This window comes from Antrostomus carolinensis, unplaced genomic scaffold, assembly GCF_000700745.2.
Source record: "Antrostomus carolinensis isolate BGI_N321 unplaced genomic scaffold, ASM70074v2 scaffold12749, whole genome shotgun sequence".
NCBI classification, from domain to species: domain Eukaryota; kingdom Metazoa; phylum Chordata; class Aves; order Caprimulgiformes; family Caprimulgidae; genus Antrostomus; species Antrostomus carolinensis.
In genome coordinates, this window is record NW_010336465.1 from 10,840 (window position 1) to 32,646 (window position 21,807).

The window sequence follows — 21,807 nt, forward strand, 5'->3', positions numbered from 1 at the left end:
GATACCTGAAGGACTGAGCTCACTGTTGCAGTTGTAGGCTGCTATGAATGGAGGCAGTGTAAGTATAAAGGGCCTTCTAGAAAGCTGCTATCATTCTGGTGTGAGTACAACCTTAGATGTGCAGTATATCTACCTCACTTGGCATAGCTGAGCCACTCTGGCAGAAAAGCGGTCGGGAAAGTATCCCAAATTAATCCACTGACTTCAATGGCTGTAAAGCATTTTCAGTGCTGGAGAAGTGGGGAATGCATTGGATCCCTGTGCACCTGCTGAGACAGGTACGCTGGCAGCCCCCCACATGCCAGATGGGTGGAAGCATTCCTGGGGTGCTGCCCTTGTACAGCAGCACAGAGCAGCTGGTCAGCTTTCTGGTAACTCCTGTATGAAAAAACTCCCTAGGAGGAGTCTTTCCCAGGGAACCCTTGGGTTTTTTGTCTGCAAAGGAAGACAAAAGCAGGTTTAAGTCCAGCTCCAGTCACTGTTCTGAATGTGAGCAGACAAAAATGACTGTGCTCTGTTGCACTGCAGACACGACTTGCTTAACCATCTGCTCTAACTCCATGCATGTGCTGACAACTTTAATGGAAGCCTGCAAATAATTAACCATACGCTTAACCTTCTTCCTCAACAAAAGACATGAAAACCATGTTTGAGAAACAGGGTAGAACAAAATGGATAATATCTTCTAAATGTCCAAGTATGCAAATTACTTCTTGGTACCAAGAAGATGGCCATCAGCCCAGCCAAATTTGAGATTACAAAAATGAAGATCACAATACAGGGGCCATCCAATAGCTGTGATGCTTCAGCTTCTTACAAGTGTGGGCTCTAAAAGATGGAAAAGGACAATCTCTTGTTCAGAGATTAGAGTAGAGCCTCAAAGCAACAACACTCCCTGCTGCAATAAGAGAACAATCCCATCACTCCTGTGGATGTGTCAAGTGGGAAAAACACTAAAACCAGTATCCCAGATTAGTTACACATCAGCAACTCTCAGCATGGATACTTAATTCAGGGTAAAAATTGCCAAATGTGGAGTTAAAATTATAGTTGTATAATTCCACTGGTAAAATTTCCAAGGTATACTCCAGCATGTGGCTGAATGCCTGTTTTGATTTGTGATCTAAGAGAGCCATTTTTCAACAGCTGGTGAGAATTCAGTTTACTTAGGACTGCATATACTTCTTGCTACAAAATATATACATGGAAATTGAAAAGAATAACTTGAAAGGTTGTTGTTTCTAGGAGGGTGGTGGGTTGATCAAGAAGAAATTGGATCCAGATTCCTGTTTAAATTCTGGTGTTAATTATGTGGTGTAACTCCCTCTGAAATTAATGAAGCTGTGCATATAAAAAAAGGTACAATTGAGCTATTTCTGCTTCCTCTGTTATACATGAAGGCTTTGCCAGTCTACTATAGCACAGGGAATATTTAATTATTAGTAGGTACAGTTACATCAGCAACCACTACAGGGGAACTCCAAAACTTTTAAGATGTTGAATAAAATGTTTAGAAAAACAGAAAATCCCTTTTACAAAAGGCACTGAGGTGTCCAGGGCTTTCAGTGAGCAGAACACAAAATAGAGTTTAGGTTTAATTTGAGAAATTTGGTAAGTGCCTAATTTAACCTTTAACATAAAACTTTCAAATACGCCTTGGAGGAGTAGTATAACTGTCAAAACTGTTCATACAAGACTGCAAAAAAAATTAGTACTTGCCTAATTTTAACCTTACTGTATAGGAGTAAACCAGTGGCTTTTTCTCTTAGCATTTTTAGGTAGGATTGTACAAAAAGGAAAAGCTGCGTAAGCCAAGCAGAAAATGATAAAAGCAATGCAAATTGTTTCAAGAGTTCTGTACCATGCAGAAACTTAAAAGAAAACTAAGATTACTCAATATATTTTAGAGAAAAAGCCTGAATAAAAATCCTAGATTCATACTCTCCTGAAAAATTAAGAATCTAGTTTCTGATTTTCCATGCACACCCAGTTTAGTACTCCCACACTCAAACAAACATTCTCAGTGTATGTTGTAAATTACATTTATATTATGCATATAGCTTTAACATATGATAGTAACTTAAAAGCAGAGATACAGCATTACTCAAAAAGTATTTATGTAGCTTTTCAATAGGTGTTTTTAACACCTGATGCCAGCTTTTCAAAGAGAAAAAGCAAAGCCTTTAATGTGACACAATCTAGATATTACATAAACCACAAGTGGATACCATGAATTAGATACTGACATGTCAGTACCTAATACTACACACTCTCTTCTTTCCTTACAAGGGCAGGTGTCCGATATACTTCCACAGTGACAGGAAGAATAACTTCTGTTTTACTCTCATCACTGAATCACTGACATGTAATAAATGTTATCCTCCCTTTGGTAAATCATTTGATAAATCCATGGAAAGAGCTTACTTAAGGCCAAGGTTTTTGATAGCAGGTCACATTTCCAAAGATTTCTTTGGTTTGATTTCCCCTATTTAACCATATTAATAATGGCAGTAATTTAGAATTATTCAGTCAAATGAACAAATGGGCATTTCACATGGGAAACCTTTTCAGAATTGTTCAACACTGGCAGCCCTTTTGAATGTTGGTTTTTTGTTTGGTTGGTTCTGGGTTTTTTAAACTTTTCAGTACTGTCTTAAAGAGACTTATCCAAAGCCACTGAGGAAAATGGGCATGTCTCTGGTGTCTTCTGTAGGACTTGGATCTGGTCCAAACCAAGTGGGAATTAAAGTTCAGTCATAAAAAGTGTTACAGTCTAACTATTATATGAGCTCGTTATCAATAATTAACATGTTTTCTCTTTTCTGCAAGTGCCCATATCAACCAGAAGATACAGCCAAGATGCTCTATCTGACAACTTTACAAGCTGCACAGCACCCATGCCAGGCACCAGATATAAAGATGATATTTATGATTCCGGAATCATGAAACCCAACAAAATAGAGACCAGGATTCAACCACCTCACCACCTCATTAAAGAAGAAAACAAGTTAGCTTTTAACAGAGACCTGCAAGAAAAAATGAGCATTAACGAAAGTTCTTTTACAAACTCAATAGCTAACTCCTTGCTGCCAAAATCAGAGTGTTTCCAGTCTAAAGCTATAGGACAATTAAGTCATCTCCTGCCGATGCCCTCAGTATATGAGCAAACAAGAAGGATTTGTATGAAAGAACCCAAATATGGGCATACTAGTCACCACGCTACAAATCTAGATGACCTGGACAGTGATGAGAGAATGACTGTAAAGCTTGATCATGACTCTGAAAGTGAACGTGTGATGGATGTGAGACACTCTGGACAAGTTCCATTTGTGCTTCTAAATTATCACCATGTTTTAGCCAAACATGGTACATTTCAAACTTCATCATGCACAGCAACAGGACATGTAGGAGAAAACTATGGATACAATTCTGAGGAAGTAAACACGTTTATTTACAAAAACCAAAGCCCCTCATCAGCTTCTTCTCCAGAAGCCCACAAGGAATCTGCACTACCCCATTATATTGGAACTTCTGTAATAATAGCCAATGGAAGGTGACGGTAATAGAGGAGTATTTACATTGAACTAAGAAGCCAAACTGTAATGATTTGCAAAAACCATGAGAAAACACGGTTACATATACTGAGTATAGCTGAAGGTCAATGAGGGACAGACTCACGTGTTCCTGGCAAGGACCTTCAAGGTCAGGAAAAAAACCTCCATCTAGCTTCCATGCTTTGTTGTCACAGATTAAGCTCTGGTGCCAGTGAGAAGACATGTTACAGATCTTATTTTTGTTATTTTATAGTGTGCAACAAAATTAAATGATAGGTGTTATATGCAGAGATTTATATGAAGAACATTTTTTCCTTAACCCTTCCTTCTCAAAATACATTCAAGATTTTTTATCATTAACTATACACTCTAGTTTAGGTATTTTTGACAAACCGTGTGAAATGTTACATCAGCTCCCTGCCCACGTGTTAAACACCCTGACAAACGAACTTTGTTTAAAGAGTGGTGATTTTTAGTATTCATAATACAGCTGTACTAACTAAAAAAAACTCAGTTTGGAAAAGCTTATTTATTAATTATCCAAAAGTTTTAAAACTAAATAAATCAAATCTAAATTTGATTTATTTAACACAGATTTCAGTGTTCTGAGCTTGTTACCACCACCATTTATCTTGACAAGGAATGATATGACAAATTAATACATACAAAGATACATATGAAAGGGTTACAGGTCTTGTCACGGCAAATTGGGACAAATCACGTAGCAGGAACTAAAGGCTACTTCCCACAAAATATTGTAATAAGAAAAAGAAACTTCTGAAAACTGTTTCATTGAGTATCGTGGGAGAAGGTTGTGCAGATATTCAACCCAGCTAGTCAAAAATACGTCTTAACAGCACCAGAAATGTTTTCTTTATAGTCAAGGGAATAATGAACATTTATGCTTTATTTTAACCTTACCAGTAGCCTTCTGAAGTTTGAAAGGTTCAGCTTTTAGCACACTAAACTTCCTTAAGCATAAATCTCATTGTCAACACAAAGGTAAGATTAATATTTGATTGATTCGTGCACTTCACAAATAATGTCCGTGGACAATCCGAATACAGAAACTCAAAAGTCGCTGCGCAACCACAGAAGCCAAAGTTGCACTTGAAGTAAAGCAGAGCTTTATGTTGGCGTTTGGAACAGAATGCTTGTACACATCTCAATTTGTGCTAATAAACTGTAGCAAGCGAAAAGCGTGCAGCACACGTTTACGTTTTGCCCGGCCTATTAAGAATAGATTTCCCCCCTTTCTTTACTTTGTAAAGTTTACAAATGAGGAGACAAACGAATCTGTGTGTGTTCAATTGACAAGTCAGTCCACTCTGTTTTTCAGCCCCTTCCCCAAACATCCTTTGTGTGCTCTTGATAATCAACAACCAATGGCTTCCTAAATATTAACTGTAAATGTCAACAACAAAGGTTGCTGTAGATCTGGGCCAGCTATCTGAGCCCAATTCGAGGCTAGTTAACATGTTTAATACTTTCTCCCTCTGATCAGACTCTCTCAAAAGAGATCTTCACTTAAGAAAATGCTCACCTGGCTTGTGCAATATGGAAAAACACTTGCTCATGGATTGCACCTTCTCAGATAAAAATGTAATTAAATACTTTTAAAAATTACACATTCTCCATCTTTTATATGCAGCAATAACATGCAGTTACCTCCTTGTATGTATGAATATTTACTGCTATAAGTACACAGAAATACTTTAAAGACATAGGTTTGAAAAGAATTGTTAGTATTTTTATTGCTTCCTATTACAGGGTTAACAGAGAAGGCTTTCTTATGAAGTTAAATTGATGTTCACTTGGAAGTCCACAGTTGTCTCACTTCTTCATTTGCTAAAAAAGCACAAAAAATATCTTTTGCGGTAAATATAACAAAAAATACCTAATCAGCCATTACCAGAACACTGACTTTAAAAAAAAAAAAAAAAAGCAGCAGAACCAAACCGGCATTTTCACTCACTTGGTGTAACTGCACTCCTTGGTTTGTCTAATGCTAGAGAAGTTAGCAAATCTACACAAATGTTATGAGTGAATATTATTGTTATTCTGGCTTTACAAATCAAGGTGATGAGACACAAGTTGGTTTTACAGTGGCTTTGGTTAACAGCCTTCCCAGCCAGCGTTACTAATAAATGGGCCCAATTCCTTAAAAGACACAATTATGCCAAGACTTGTATGTTAATTTTGTTAAATTCAAACCATGCCCTGTAAAGGAGTAACTGACAGTGTTTGTATCATTAAAAAGAAACCTGATGCACAACTCTCCGATACCACACTTTTCTCTATACCTCATTAGGGGCGCTACTGCACACAAAGTCAATCTGGTGTATTTTTTCTGTTCTTTTAAGTACTTCTCACTATAAAAACACATTTTCAGGAACGTACAAATTGGGCTTCAGTTAAACAAATGTCATTGATATTTTTTCAGTAAAATACCACAAAATATTTTTCCAGCGTCTACCTTGTTATTCACACTTCCAGGCTTTATTCAAGGAGCCTGAGCAGCGGAGGCGTTCCATCATTCTCCTGCAGATGGTTTACAGTATGCAATATTCAGGTACATGAACTTTCCCTGTTAGGCAATAACGAATCAATGATGCATTCACATATGACAACACAGGGTAGGTTTAGAAAAGAGTGGCGATTAAAAAAGCAAATGTGTGGAGCACTTTTCCTGCCATTCCAAAACAGAAACAGCAATTGCATGTTCACATCTGGAATGTGAGTAAATTATATAGGACTTTTAATCAGTGAAACTACAGATGTTCACAGCACACTCGTACTGCAGAGTGTGGCACAGCCATTGACAGGGGCAATGAGCTTCGTAATTGGAAAAAATTACAGCACAGCACTGGAGTGTCAATTGGAATATATTATGAAAAATAAGCTCATTTCTCTCTACCATACTTATCTGAGCCACTATAGATACCTTTGTCAGGTGACTTGATAGGATTTTATCTCTTAGGGGAGTTCAGATCTAGCAAGTAAACAATACAGAGTATGAGAGAGATAAAGAGAGTGAAAGAGGGAACTCTTTACCAAAACATAAAGTTGGAAACATTCATCCTATATTGAGGTCCCAAACTTTTTATCCCACTGATAACAGAAGCAGCGCAATGTCACAAAGGTGACAAGGGAACAGACTTCTCCCCAGGTCGCAGCAGCCCTGGAACGTGAAAAAGGGTATTAAGGTAACTTAATGAAACTAAGCACAGTGGACAATAGGTGTAAAATTGGAGAATATATCACTGAGATAAAGTGCAAATTAATACAAAACCTGCCAGAATACCAGTATTTCTCTAAAAAAAAAAAAAAAAATCAAAAAATCACAAAACAGGCCACCAAGTATTTTTTCAATGTTTCAGTCATACTTCAAAAACAACACAGAGGAAACTTTATTATTCCATTCTCCCCCTGAACATTAGATTTTGCTTTTTTTATATGATGCAGATAAAAGCTATTTGGCAAATGTAGGTGAAGCAGCACGCAAAACAAACAACCTATTAATGCTCAGAATTATATATGTATTCCCTAAAAATGTAAAGCATTTTTGCTTATTTATTATGTAAAACAAAACTGTTAAAATGTTAATAAAATCCTGTAGCCAAAGGAAAAGGGAGTTGGATTTCTTTTTTACTACAAAACAGAGGGTTTCACAAAGAATCATGTTGCATATTTGAAAATTGATTTCAATTGTAATACGTTCTATATTTGACAGTTAACGTACTATAAAATACAAGGAATTTTTATTTATTTATTGTATTTTAACCATGTTGCATTTTAAAGGAAGACTCCTGGAGAACTTAAAATAACAGAGAACCACTAATGAAATGCGCTAATGCAAGATCCTCAAACACGACATCAGTTCACAATTCTTCCCTGCAGCTCTTTTTTTCTCAGCTGTGTGTTACATGACCGCAGCCTGTGGCACACTGGCATTTTTTGACCTCTCTTCTTTCCTCAGTCCAGATTTAATTTCTTTGGTGTCTGATCAGCGTGGTGCATCACCGCAGTAACTTACGCATGCAAATGCTTTTATCAAACCAGTTACCCCCAGGAATCAGCTCTTCGCGGCACAAATCTTCTTCATGACAGATATTAAGCTGTACTTAAATTCTTTTATTTATATACCTACTGTATATTCCAAAGTAGTTGCAGAGAGTAATTTTTTAGATTGCTGATGTCTTGTAGGTGAATCAGAAAAAGCAAAGAAATAAAAAAAAAATCATAGTACAATGAAGCAGCAGCATAAAGAATTAAATGCTTTACTATTATTTCTAGGTAATAGCCCTTGAAGTAGATTAAAATTGCTGGATATATTTTTAAAAAATGCTCTGATGTCTTATATAACCTTTTACTAGAAGTGAGGTGTCCTGCTTGAACTCTTAAATGTTAAATACATTATTACTTTTTCAAATCTTTGGAAACAGCATTGGTGCTGACTGGACACAACCCGCTTACTCCTTCTGAACACAGAGATGTGCCAACACGCCCAGCTTCCTCGGCAGAAGTTTTCCTATCAATAAACAATCTCGACAAATAGTTTCACAATGTGTAATGAGAAACATTATAACAGAGTTCAGGAGGAAAAAAATGAAGTCACAGAAATATGGACATCGTAATAAATGTTTTTTGAAAGCACTTAATTAATAAAATAGTTTAAGATATGACATCAGCCTCACAATGAAAGAGGTGTTTTACTAATCGAGACAGCTGAATGAAATTCAGCATTTTCAGTACATTACTTCTGGATCTGGAGTTGCCTGATTCTCTCCATACCTACGTCCAGAGACACTCTACACCACGTTTGTCTGTCCCACAGAAAGAACAATAAAAATGATGATTTTCATACAAAAATGCTGTGGCTTGCTGGGTGTGCCAAGTTTGGCATAAAAAGAGTGAGACTAATGTCTGCAATCCCCATCTACCTGAAGGTGAGTGTGGTCCAGGCAGCTTCACTGGCTGTCTCGACAGAACAGCTGCTAGCCAGAAGGACCTCATGCAGCTGCTCACTATACAACAGCAGTTTTCTTTGTGAAGTTCTTTGGTTCTTCTGAAGGAAAGGTCAGATTTGTAACAAATGCTTCATCCAACTCAAGGCTGTTTCCTCAAGACAACAGGTAGTTTTCTACACACAGAATAGGACACTAAAGAGTAGAGGCAAAGCGCTACATTCCCACAGCACCCATCTATGCTCCAACACATCCACACCTGGTTAGTTCTCATTTGCAGAAAGGAAGCTCAACATTAAGTTTCTTTCCAATGCAAAAATTGTCAGAGTAATCTTACAACTCAAAAGTGAGACTAGGACAAGCTTTTCATTAAGGCGGCTATGAAGGAACAATAGCAACCAGGAAATATTGCAGCATTTTATTATTAAAAAATCCCTCTCCCTGCTGCTCAGACAATGTGGTAGCGTAGCTCAGTGAAGGTCTGCAGATCCATTCTGCCCTTCACACAGGAACAGGTTTTATCATTTCCCCCTGTCATTCTTTTACAGTCCTTGTCCCTAGCAAAGGAAGAGAGTGCTTTAAGGAAGCAATTCAAATCAAAACCTGATGTGTGACCTGGTCTTTAAAGGAAATCTCTACAGGCACTCCTCAGTCTATCTGGAATACGAGTGAAATCAAAGGTGCTTCCTATGGGCACACTCTACAGCAGCAAAACAGAGACAGTGTTTTACCTACAAATATTGGATTGAGGTACAGATCTACAGTTTTATAAAACTCTGTGGCTGGAAAAACAGTACCAGAGCTATGCTTTCCACAGCTGCCCTGCAGCAGCATGCGTTGATCATAAGCTGCTTGAAGGAAAAGACAGAAAGGAAGTGCAGATGCACAAGGAAGATGTGAGTGTGCATATGCACACACACATTTTTTATATATGCATATATAAATGGTTTCTTTTTATTTGAACTTTATTAACTCAGACTCAAGTTTCATTTGATTATAATATGCATCAATATTTGATTCTGAAATAAAGGTAGCTGCCAAAAATTAACAGCCCAAAGCAGTTTTGAAGGCATCTGGTGGGAAAAAGCAAAAACTGCTGTTCATGTGTGTCATTTTAACTATGGCAGTTAACAGCTGTCTACACTCCACTGTACAGTTCTATGAAATATTGGTGTGCAGTCTCATATGATGCGGTTCATAGGAGAAAACTAGGCAGCGGAGGATGGACAACCAGTCACATACACGAATCTACTGTGATATGGAGCATAAAATTCTAAATGTAATAGGGACAACTTAATTTCTCGCACTTGCTGCCAAACCACCTAAACTCTCATATGTGAGGATTACTCTAAATTACCATTACAGACTAGCTTCCTTGTTTTACGACTTCTTGGCTTTGTAAGTGAAACAATCTACTAACATGTTCAGATTGTTTATGAGGTGAACTTTAACCTAAAAAACTCATTTCTGGCCAGTAGACAGACGTCCTTTGTGGAAACCAATTTGGTTGATCCACCTTCAGTAGGGACAAGGTAACGTAATAAGCAGCGCTGCGTACTTGAGGAAATGAAGCTGGCGACATCACACCTAGGACAAACTTTTCATTTGCAGAGAACTGTTTGAAGTGCTGTGGTGGCCAAGCCTCCTGGCGCAAATTCGCCTTGCCCGAGAGAAAAACCTGACAAGCTGCCATTGCACAGCAGCTCCCACATGACGACTTTGCGCCGCTTTCCAGGCATGACCAAGCTGTCACACCTAACCCGGAACAGTGCAGCCAGCCCTCGAAGCAAGCTACTTTCAGGGCAGCAGGTGTTAAACCTCTTGCTTTTAATGGTTAGCAGCAAAACCAGCTGCCCTGCTTTGGGTAAAGGAGGGACAACAGAAACAATGGAAGAGAACTTGGACACAGGCTAACTACATGTTTTATCTTTTTCACTGTAGTGGTTGTTTACAGCAGGGATTTTAAGAGCAGAGCATTTTTCTCTTATTTATGCACTTAACTTCATTACTATTACAACAGAATTACTATTAAATTGTAAACTATGTAGACATCCCTCTCCTGACATGGGATTCTACAATAACCTGGATAAGAGGATTGCAACTAGGTGATACGCTACTCCAGCGGGCTGTTCTTAAGGGGGCTAAAGCCTCTTGGAAGACTATTCAAAAGAGACACAAGATGATTTACTCAGATCCAACTGACTAAGAATAGCAGAGTACAAATAATTTGGATAACCAACCACAGCTCTTAAGTGCTGATGGAAAACCCAAAAACTCAAGGCCGCCATGAGAGAGCTGCAGACCTGAGACTGAAGTAGAAGATGGTAAACTGTTGTACAGGCCCACATGGAGAAGAACCAAATCAGCAAGGTTCTACTTAGATCTGAATCTAAACATAGTGGTAGGCCCACTAACTCAGAAACATATGATGAGCTCTTCCAGCTGTTTCCACCACAGACAATGCATGAACCAGAATTTAGTTTAAAAAAATGCAGTCAAAATGAAAATATTGTACTGCATTGTGCTAGAGCACAATAAAAACATGGAGACTAAAAAAGGGAAATATTTAGCCACTTCAGTTTCTCAAATACAGTGTGTAACTGAAGAGGAAGTTCTGTTCATTGCGCGGTAATCCTTTGCAATCAGGCTCCATTTAAAGAATAGATGCTTACAAAGAATGACAACATACATGTGTTTTAAAGTTAATATGAAAGAATAAAGGCCTTCAGCAATGAGAAAATAACCTCTTCTTAAATGGTGAAGTTATCCATGTCAAAGAACAAAGGTATCAGAAAATCAGAAGGAAAAAAAAATAAAAATCAAGCTATCAGCTACCCTTCCCACCTTTAAGCAAATTTAGCTGCTTGGTGCCAAACACTAAAGACCTTCCTTTTGCACTGTGAGCACTGAGGACTATTAATGCTTTGGGACTATGAGGTTTCTCAGCATGTCAAAAGAGTTCCCGTCTGGGTGCACAGACTCTACACCCTTGCCTTCTTCATGAACTTGAAGGTATCCATAATCGTCTATCCCAACTATCCATGCGATTGGGCCCTCCTCACTGCAGAGACGGACTTGCTTACCACTGCAAATAAAGAGAACCAGACAGTTAGGAATGAATCGGTGGACACTGCACAAACAATTAAAAATAGCTGAGAGAAATAAGGTCTGGACGAATTTTTTTTTTTCCCCCACTTTACTGGTTCTTCACAAAGACTTATTTTCAGCAGCATTTTCTACCTGCTTTGATGTCTTTCTGTGGAATTAACAGAGTGGGAGTTGATCCAAACAGTCTATTTTTTTTTTTTTTTAATATATAAAAGACATGAGTATAGCAGCTTCATCACCAGCTAAACAAATAATTTCCAATTCCCTTTGTTTTGAGATGATACATGTAAAACACCTAGAAGCATTCTTTAACCCATGCTAGTCCATTGGTTTCACTATGTGCTATTTTTATTCTCCCTTAAAAAATTACATCCTACTTGGGAGTATATTTTAATTAAGTCACTAGTACTAAAGGCAATCTAGTAGAAAAAGTAGAAAAAGACAGAATATCCATGAGTTCTTTCCAACTTTCTTGAAAGAACGTTCAAGAAGAACACTATACTTACCTGTGCACCCAGTACTTGTAGTAAGAGGGAAGAACTCCATTGGGCCCTTTCTCCTGAAAAATATCTATAAGCCTCTCTAGCACAGTTACAGTTCTTGCAATAAGACAGTCTACAGTTAAAGGCTTCAGATTTGTCCCCTCTTCCTTATTAAATTTTGTGATGAGATCATTGATGCATATGGTGGGATTGCTGTTATTCACATTAAATCCAAAGCCTGAAGAAGACAAACCAAAAGAAGAGGACACGATCAGTAAACATGAACACTGTTACCACCAGAAAGTCAGTACTGTATTAAATTACTTGATACAATTATCTTTAAGAATGCTTCCAGTAGCTGCTTTTCTTCAGTCTCTTACATATTTATATCTTCCTACTTGCCTAATTGCAAATCTCAGTCCAGATTTCATTTGTTGCTTGCCCTTAAAATGCTTCCTCAAAATTGCAGAAGCAAATCCAGTGCAGTCCTTTCAACAACACATCATCATATCAATGAGGCTTAGGAAGATGGTAAGTGATAACTTGCACACTGGTTACCATAACATCAAAGTGAGAAATTCTTTTACTCCCTGGAAGCTGACAGGTCATTAGCTAATTGAGAGTAAATGATTGATCATACTCTAAGACAGAGTTTTATCTTTCAGTCTAAAATTTAATTAAGAGACCTTTCTGTTTACTACAGTTAGCTGATCACATTTTCTGAAAACTAAACCTTTTTACTCAGCTGATAAGCCTCATTTGGCTTGCTCTGAAAAGCCCAGAAGATTTAAGTTTGCTGTGTAAGACTCCAGTTTGCTTAATCTGTCTTACAACACCATATCCTTTAGAAGCCTCAAGTCTCTCGCTGAGATTTCTCCAGCTATAATAATGTTGGCAGAATGCCTTTCTTATTTAAATAAGGCTCTTGGGGCCTTTTTTGCAGCCTGCTGAAACAGGCTTCGAGGGATGTAAAGAAATATATTGTATTACCTGTTTATTTTTTTCTCCTAATAATTTGGATTTTTCTTTCCTCAGACATTTGGGATAAAAGCTCAGTCTGTCAATCAGGTTTAAACATGATACACTTCCATCTGCAAGAAGGTCAAGACGCACTGTTTTGTAAATTCACTACTAATGAGACTATTCATATATGGAAGTAATTCGTATTAACTATGAGGAGAAAAATCTCTTCATTGAAAAGGATCCTTTGACTTTTAACTAGTCAGAGAACGCATGAAAGAAAGCCACAGTGATACCAGTCCCAACACATCAGTCCTACAGAAATGAGGTGAAAGGTATTATCAGAAAGAGACAAAGGAAAATGAACTGGAAAACATAATGTGCCATGCCAGCAAATCCCAACTCAGCTGTTTACACCCAAATACAGTACAAGTGAAGAGAGAGAGACTGTGGCCATCATACTGTGGTGGGTACTGTCAGGGTGCATAACGGGGCCTTGGAGTCCATCTGCAGGCTCAGGGCACTCAGCCCTGTACGTATGGAGATCACTACTCAGCAATCCAAAAACTGAAACGGACGTGAAAGACACACTGAGATGATGAGCTAAGCTGAGGCAGAAGCACCTGGGGATAAATGCAGTGCCAAAAATGTAGCCAGCTCATTTGAAAAATAGCAGGTGCTCAGGACTTTTAGGGCATCTCTGCATTGCCCATGTGAGAAGAGTGAAAAATAAACCACCACACAGTTCTAGAGCTAGCCCTGCCTTCAGCATCTGTGCACTGCTCAGACACGCCTTAGCTGCACCCAGAGGCAGGCAGAGCTTTTGCAGGTCAGGCAGGTTGGCTCTCCCTTGCATTCCACTTGTGTTTGACTACCTACATCTGTTCTGAGTCTGGCTCTTACATTAATGAAGCATATTGTGCAGAACTCTTCTTCCAATAGTCCTGCAAAAATTAAGTTCTTATAAAAAAAGATTTTTTTTAAAAACATGTTTAAAAGTATGAACATGAACTGTGTCATCTGTGAGGCCTTGAGTGCATGGTACAGGTGAAAAGGCAGGTTTGTCTTTCTCCTTATTCTCCTGAGGTACTTCTCAGAGCAGTGAAAACAGGTAGATGATCTTTGATTTTGATCATTACCCTCATATATGGGAAACTCTTAATGTGTTACATCTTACAGGTGCCATGTAAACAGTGAGGTCTAGGAAAGGAATCTGCATGACTGTAGAAAGGGGACGATGCATCTGGTTTACCTTTCCTGTTGTGGAAGTTTGATCTCATTGCTATCACTAATAGAAGAAGTCAGATATCATGAGTCACCCCTACTACTCTCAGTGATGTACATCACTGAAATGATGGAAAAGACCCTTGGATTAGTATGTGGCAAGTAAGTTTCAATCTTAGAAGCTTCCAGTTAAAGAAAGTTGATGAAAATGTAGATCTTTGTATATACCTCAGACCTTTCACCACCAAGATGACTCCCATGCACATCAGAGAGAATGCATACAGGAAATTTCCATTTGAATTTGAATGTTTTGGTGTGTAAGGCAAGAAACACAAGGTCCAAAACAAATATGTAATGTGCAAGAAGATATTTGATAAGATTAACTATTTTTGGAGCCATTTTTGCTTTTCTTGTGTTAACCAGAACAGGCTCTGGAAAAACATATGGAAGTAGTAAATGGTTGACAGGGCACAGAGAGACTTTTAAAGGGTCTCAGTGCAACTTCCATTCTGTACATGTAGGTTATTTAAAAAATGAGGATATAACAATTGAAAAGAAAATGTAATGGCTGGGCATGTTTCATAGAAGGAGGTGATGACTACTTCAACTGTTTTGCTTGTTTGCACCTTAAAATTTACAGAACCTTGACATCATCTTTAACCTTTTAGATTTGCTAAGGAACTTTAATTTAATTTTTTTAGACATAGCAGAGATAATTATGTTTGTAACCAGAACCTAGAGCTCTGCCGGCAGGTTTCTAAGTACGTCTGACAGATCCATGCTGCTGCTGGTTAGGGGAAAAATTTTCCTCAACAAATAGCAGGATGATTATCAGACTTGAAATGATAAAAACATTTCAATACTTATTTGTGCATCTAAATGTCTTCCCTTGTTACAGCACTGGGACTTGCTGGAAAATACACGTATGGCCTTTTTGAAACTGGCTGTGCTACTTTTTTGGAACCAGCTTTCCAGGTAGACTGTTTTGTTTTCACAGTGAACAAACACTGTCACTCTTCACTCCCTGACCCAGCCTTCCTAACTACTTTGCAAATTTTACTTTTTGAGAGAACTAAAGAAAGTGATTAATTAATCAAATCACTACTTCACTGCTGCTTCACTAGCAATATTCCAGTTTATAGAAAGGTATCAACAGGAACAAGTTATGAATAAATTTTAAAAGGATGAAAGGAGAAATTAAAACATTACAATGTGTATGGTAGTTCTTTTTCTCCTGATTTAAAAGGTATGTTCTTTATTTAACTATTTGTCATGTTGCAAAAAAAGTGAAAAATTTTAAAAATGTATACATTTTTCAGTATATTCTACTAGTTTTGCAATAGATCAAGGAGAACCTTTTCCCTCTTTCCTGTAATGCTTTCTTAGAACTCTACTATATCAGCCCAGATGCTTGCATTCATGTTTTCCTTGTCAGGCATATGGAATTATTACAAAGAATGAAAACATTTATTTTTGTGCTTCCTTTTGATTTAATATTGTGCTTTATTTCCTTATGCCTTCTATCATTATTTGTTCTTGTCCTTATAATTTGAACTCATCATGACATTAATAACAAATTTATTCAGAAAAAAAAATGTAGAAAAGTTTGAAAATAGTCATTTACCAATAAGTATATGAAACGTTGATTCAACAAGTGTTGAGTTTACCAGAACTCCACCAAGCTTCATAAGGTCGCTGTAGTAAATATCATTTGGCCATTTTACTCGCAGATCGATATCCTAAAGAAATAAAAACATGCATTTAGAAACACTCTGCTCTTCACTACTGATTCTAAGAACACGGCTCATTCATCACCCCATATTCTATATTTTCTGCGCCTCTTTGCCACACTGAATGTGATACTGCCAACTGCTCTTCATAACGACAACCTATTTAAGTGCTGCACATATGTTACTGAAAAAGTCATAGTAACCTGGTTACATGATTTACTAAGGAGGGTGACAGCTGTCAAGAGAAAAGGGTCTATTTATTAAAAACCACAAAACAACTATGGTATGTAATAAAGGCTTATAGTGACCAAAAGAGGGACTAAAGATACTGGAGATTTTCAGTTTCGAAATTGGGAGGTTTTATAGAATTAATTTCCTTCATTCATGAGTGCCTATTAAAGACTTAAAAGATCCATCTGAGAAAGATGCAAACTGTGGCAGTCACTGTGGCTCACTGCTAATAAACAATCAGGGTAAGCCCACAATAACATTGATGCTGTATTTGAGTATCCTTGCAAAAACTAGACAAGGAGACAATGACATCTTGAATTTCAGAAAGGAAATTTAGCAGACAGGATAAATTCCAGTTCACAACTATGTAAATATTTCAGTAATGTCCTAAATATATTCATGCTTTCGGCAGCTATGCTCAAGCAACACCATGGAGCTGGAAACACAAACTGTGCTGTGCGACACCGTTCCAGTGCAATAGAGAAGTTTTTGTTGAAACCACAGAACTGAACTGAACTTTGCACCGGCTACTTAAACACAAAAAGAAAGCAAATGTGCTTCCTGTAGTTTGAAAAACTGCATATGACTGTATCCCCAGAGGCATATTATGGGAGGTGCTCCAGGACTACGAGAGTCACATTCCCTCCTATTGTAGATTATGAAATCCCTTTACAGGATGTGTGAAAACTGCACCTGGGTCCACGTCTACTTTCCTGACAGATTTAAAGGCCAGAGAGGAGTCCATTACATGTACATTGACAGGAAATACTACCTGATTTTGCTATCAAAGCATTCTAAGAGAGAGTATCACCAATTCATATTCATTATGGAAAACAACTTGACTCTTTGCACTGGGAAAAGATTTATAGAAGGCTCTTGAGTCATGTGAAGTACGACACAGTTAAACAGTATTATCAGTGTTAAGAGATCTTCTGAAAAGCTATTCAGTAGCTCTTACCGAAGCAAAACATACACCTGTAAGGCAGCAGACACTAGCTCTGCAACTGAAGTGACAGCAAGCATGAAGAACAAGCAAAGCCAACTGGGTGTTCTCATCATGTAAAGTACACAGCAGAGACTTTGCCACAAAATGGAGTTACAAGGTACTGCACAACTACCTGCGTGTCAAAGAAACGATGGGCCACAAAGTACGTTGGAAACAGAGCACGTTCTTATCTGCACTTACTAGAGAGAGATTTCTGCTGTTCTCAGAATGGGAAAGTAAAATATTCTCCTGATATAAGGCCTGTTTGCATTTGCAGCACTAACACTGGACAGTAAAACTTCCAACTGAGTGGTCAGATTTTCTCCGTGAGGACCCAGAACAAAGGCCTCAGTTGCTGTCTGTTTAGCACAGCCAACATTCGTGGCAATCCTAAAAATGATCAGCCCATTGTTTGCAGCTAGTGCAGTTTGCATGGCACAGATGTTCATCTGACATAAAGAAAAGCCCTGTGTTACCTGAGTCCAAAGGGGAAATTTAAGCATTGAGTTTCCAATAAATCTTTGATTTTGAGTCATTTAACATTGGTTTCACCCATTGTCTAGGGTCAAAGAGATTCAGTAGCTTTGTCTTGGCCATAGCAAGCTATGTATTGTACACATGCTATGTACAGTACATGTATTTTGATGCGTACTATTTTTATACCGATATGTAGTACTTCAGTCACCTTTTTCCTCTTGAATGGAACAAAATAAAGAACTCCACAGTATACTAGAGTAGGCATACAGAAGCAAACCCACCTCCATCCATAAATGAACTCCTTCCCCAGTCAGACTCATATTTTATAAAACTAACTCTTGTCCCTTCTATTTTAAATGGTTAAATTATTCACTCTAGACAAATATTTTATATTGCAAATTTTAGCCTGAAGCATTTTGTTTTTATAGTCAAGTTATGAAGCACTGAAGTTAGAAGGTTTTAATAGAAAGGCTGACAGAGCTTAAACTACAGCAAAGCTACTGGGTGCCACTATAATAAAGTTCATGTGTAAATGTGTATAAGTCATTGATTTTCTGTAATATAGGAAACATATGCTTTAGTTAACTACTTCTGTAAAATACCAAAGTTTTATAGTTAGCAAATATTAGGAAATGGTAACATTAAAAAGGAGATATATGAGGTGATGAAGAAGACTGGTTCTTCATTTTAATACTGATGACAGGACACTTGATTCCCTCTTGAGAGCAATACTCCTAAGTTCTTGCTTTAGAAATCAGTTTTCAACCTTAAACAAGGGTTGGAAAAATCCTTTAAAAGGGATAAAGTGACCACTGAAAATACACCAACAAAAAAAGCAGAAAAGGATTTGTCAGTTTTATTCATTTTTCCCTCCTCCGTCTTCCCCAACTCCTTCAAAGTCAAAACAAATTATCTGAATTGTTAGACAAACAAAATTGACATTTTCTTTACTGTGGAAGTCTCTGTCTTAAGTTTCATTACATGAGTGTAGTATACTTAATCAGCTCAGTAAAAGACAGAATTCATCATATATATACCAGATTTCTTAAAACTTATAAATAATCAAGCATGTATGAAAGTGAAGTTTACCACTATATTAATGCTGAAGAACTATATTATGCATCCAGTCATTCTACACATAGAAGACAAAATCTGAATTTAATGAAAATGGAAACAGGAATTTTGAAATAAATTAGAATGACATACCTCATATCCTGGTATTGATCTAACTGACTCTACCACTGCCAAGGACACCAGGTGTTGAATAAAGGGAATTCTCTGGCCCAGGTTGGAATGTAGAGGAATGGCGATATGTAAAGTGGATAGTGCGCAGCCCACGGGACTGAGCCAAACATTTCCACCACGTCCTGAGGAGGGAGAGAAAAGTTAACTTCAACTTAAGAAAAAAATATTTATAAAAAAGATCAATTTGTTAATGTTGACAACTACAAAAGAGAAAGATTCAATAGTACCCATTCAAGAATCCACCATAAATCCTGTAATGGAGTTCCCAAACTGATTTTGAAAGAAAAATGGTTAAAGTGCAAAGATTTTTCTTTAAAAAATTAGCAGGTTGTTTAATGTGCATGCTGCTACTCAATTTCCTAGAACGTCCTAAATTACTTGTTTCCAGGATTTTCCTGGTATCTGGTAACATACATATTTCAAAAAATCCTGCTTTGTTTAAGTGAAGAAATATTTGTGAAGATGCTCTCTGTGCATTTAGAAATCCATCCACATTGTGAATCAACTTGACACAAGCTAGATCTGTACTGAAAGCCAGGTAGCCATCCTCATGTAGAACTGTGCTCAGAAGAGCTTATTAGGCCGGGCATTGTGTTCTTCTAATAAAATGAATGTGGCTTTAAATCAGTGCCAGCACCTTCCTGGGAAAGAGACAGAACTTATATTTATAAGCTGTATTTTATATTTTGCTTTTATTTTGCTCATATTTATCTGCAAAAGATTGTGAAATCCCACATGACACTTCAGGCAGGTCCTGCAGACTCAAGAAAACTCTATCTCAGAGCAAGTCAAGACCCAGCCTTGTTCCAGATAAGTCAAAAAGGAGTTCTGATTTGGAAGTCTGACTTGTATTACACTAAATATAGTGATGGCAGTTTCCATGCCTGGGGAGACTTTTTGGCAGAAACTAGAAGACCACTAAATCATTTCCGCAAAAGCCACCAAACCTCCTGAAAATGTTTACTTCGGTCTCTACTAACTTAGGTTTTGAGATTGAATCCTCAATTCAAGCAGGAGGAGGAGGAGAAGAAATGAATATTCTATAGATTATATTATCAAAAATACTCATAATGTATCTTTAAGACAGCTAAGCAATATTAAGATGTCCTATTTAATATGTTTAATACACATTTATTAGCACTAGAAGGAAACTTACTTACCTTTCCCTTGTGTTTGTCGAACAGCAATTGCTATTAAACCCATCTCCTCAGGCAATTCGAACATTAACCTGCCAATTAGGAAAAAAAAAACCTCCATGCTTATCAGCCAGAACACTAAGCTACATTCATGAAAACGTAGGCTTAAATATCAGGTAATATTTTATATTAACATTGCACTACCATTTATCCGTTTTCAGTTAACATTTGCTCTTGACCAAAAAGCATTACAATATTTTAAAAAGATTAACTGAAGAATGATAACATTACTGTAAACATTACTGGAAACATTACTGTATCTATTACTCTGGAAAAAGCTATAGCCATAGTTCATTTAAGGTGCCCTCCGATAACATACGTTTTGTATTTCATCACGTTTTCTTGAAGTGCTTATTTTTTTGTGTGTCATTATCTTCAGAAAGTGACAACTAGCGATTCTAGACATTTGTTTCTACTTACAGCAAATTTTTGTTCATACTACAAAATACAAGAGCAGCAGTTTCTGATTATTTAGAAAACCAATATGGTGGCAATAAAGCAGTTTAAAAGATACACTATCCCCTGAGAACTAATTATGATTTAACTACAGTAAATAAATCTACACCTTCTGAGAACTCTAGAGAACACTGCCTTATTTTGGGCTTGTGTTCTGCTTTTAAAATAGTTTCCCTTAAAAGAATACTAACTTTCCTCTCGGGATATGTAGAAAGTGCATTTTAACACCACCAAATGAGTCAATGTTAGACTTTAAAAAAGAAGAAAAAAACCCTACTTTGAGAACGACAAGCTGAGGGACTATCCATCCCTCCTGCTTCGCAGGTTGGAAACCAGGGCTTCAGTAGTAACTCTTGGGCCTCTATCAGTAGCAAGATGTGAGTAGGATCCCCAGGGTTTCAGAATATCTTTCAAATGGCTGATTTGCTTTCATGATGATCAAAGTGGGAGGTTATTGCAGGGCCCAAGCAAAGTCTGGACCACAAATGCCTGTGTTAATTAGAAATACTCAAACTGACAGAAGCCGTAACAGGCTCCACAATGTTTTCCCACGTTAGTTCTGAATCACTGAGGTATTGCCAAAGAGCAATTGCCGGAAGACCTCTTTGCCAGTCCCCTTCCAGTACACATGAAACACAGCTTGGTAATTCTTTCCTTTGGATCCCCTGGATTACACACTGAGACCAGGTTCACCTACCACTTACTTTTAACATCAAAAATATCTCTTCTTATGCAGGGACCTAGGGGAAAATCCTCCATAGCTCATGAGGCTTCAACCCTGTCTTCTGGGAACAGTGTGATTTCAGTTACAACACCAACTTCATGGTTTTGCAACATGAAAATCTAATTTAAATTTGGAAACACAGTTAGGAAGAGATTACAGGCTTTGCTGAAGTACGCCGATTTCTGTTACTTCTCCATTCACATATTTGTTTTTAAATAGGCAACAACAACAAAAAAATGTCATGCTGCCATTATGGGAGGAAAATAATCAGAGCAGGAAAAAAAGTTAATTATGAATCCAAAACACAGGCTTCTAGAACAAAGAGATATGATTAACAGAACATACGAATGTAGCTATTAGAGGCTTGGCAGCAGGTAACAACATAGTAAACGCAGAGACCAAGTTTGTACTTTTAAGGGCCATGAAGAAATTCTTTAATGGACACAACATGGGGAAGTTGTTAATAAC

The 21,807-nt window shown here is 37.5% G+C and overlaps 1 protein-coding gene across 1 annotated transcript in view; it reads left to right on the top strand.

Moving 5' to 3' along the window:
- Window positions 1-3,557, top strand: part of LOC104530316 (single-minded homolog 2-like) — a gene marked incomplete at its 5' end in the record, with an annotated part of 10,976 nt that extends 7,419 nt beyond the window's left edge. The window contains one exon of the mRNA XM_010174863.1: window positions 2,830-3,557. Coding sequence (XP_010173165.1) covers window positions 2,830-3,557 — 728 coding nt within the window. The remainder of the gene's footprint in view (window positions 1-2,829) is intronic.
- Between the last annotated feature and the right edge of the window lie 18,250 nt (window positions 3,558-21,807).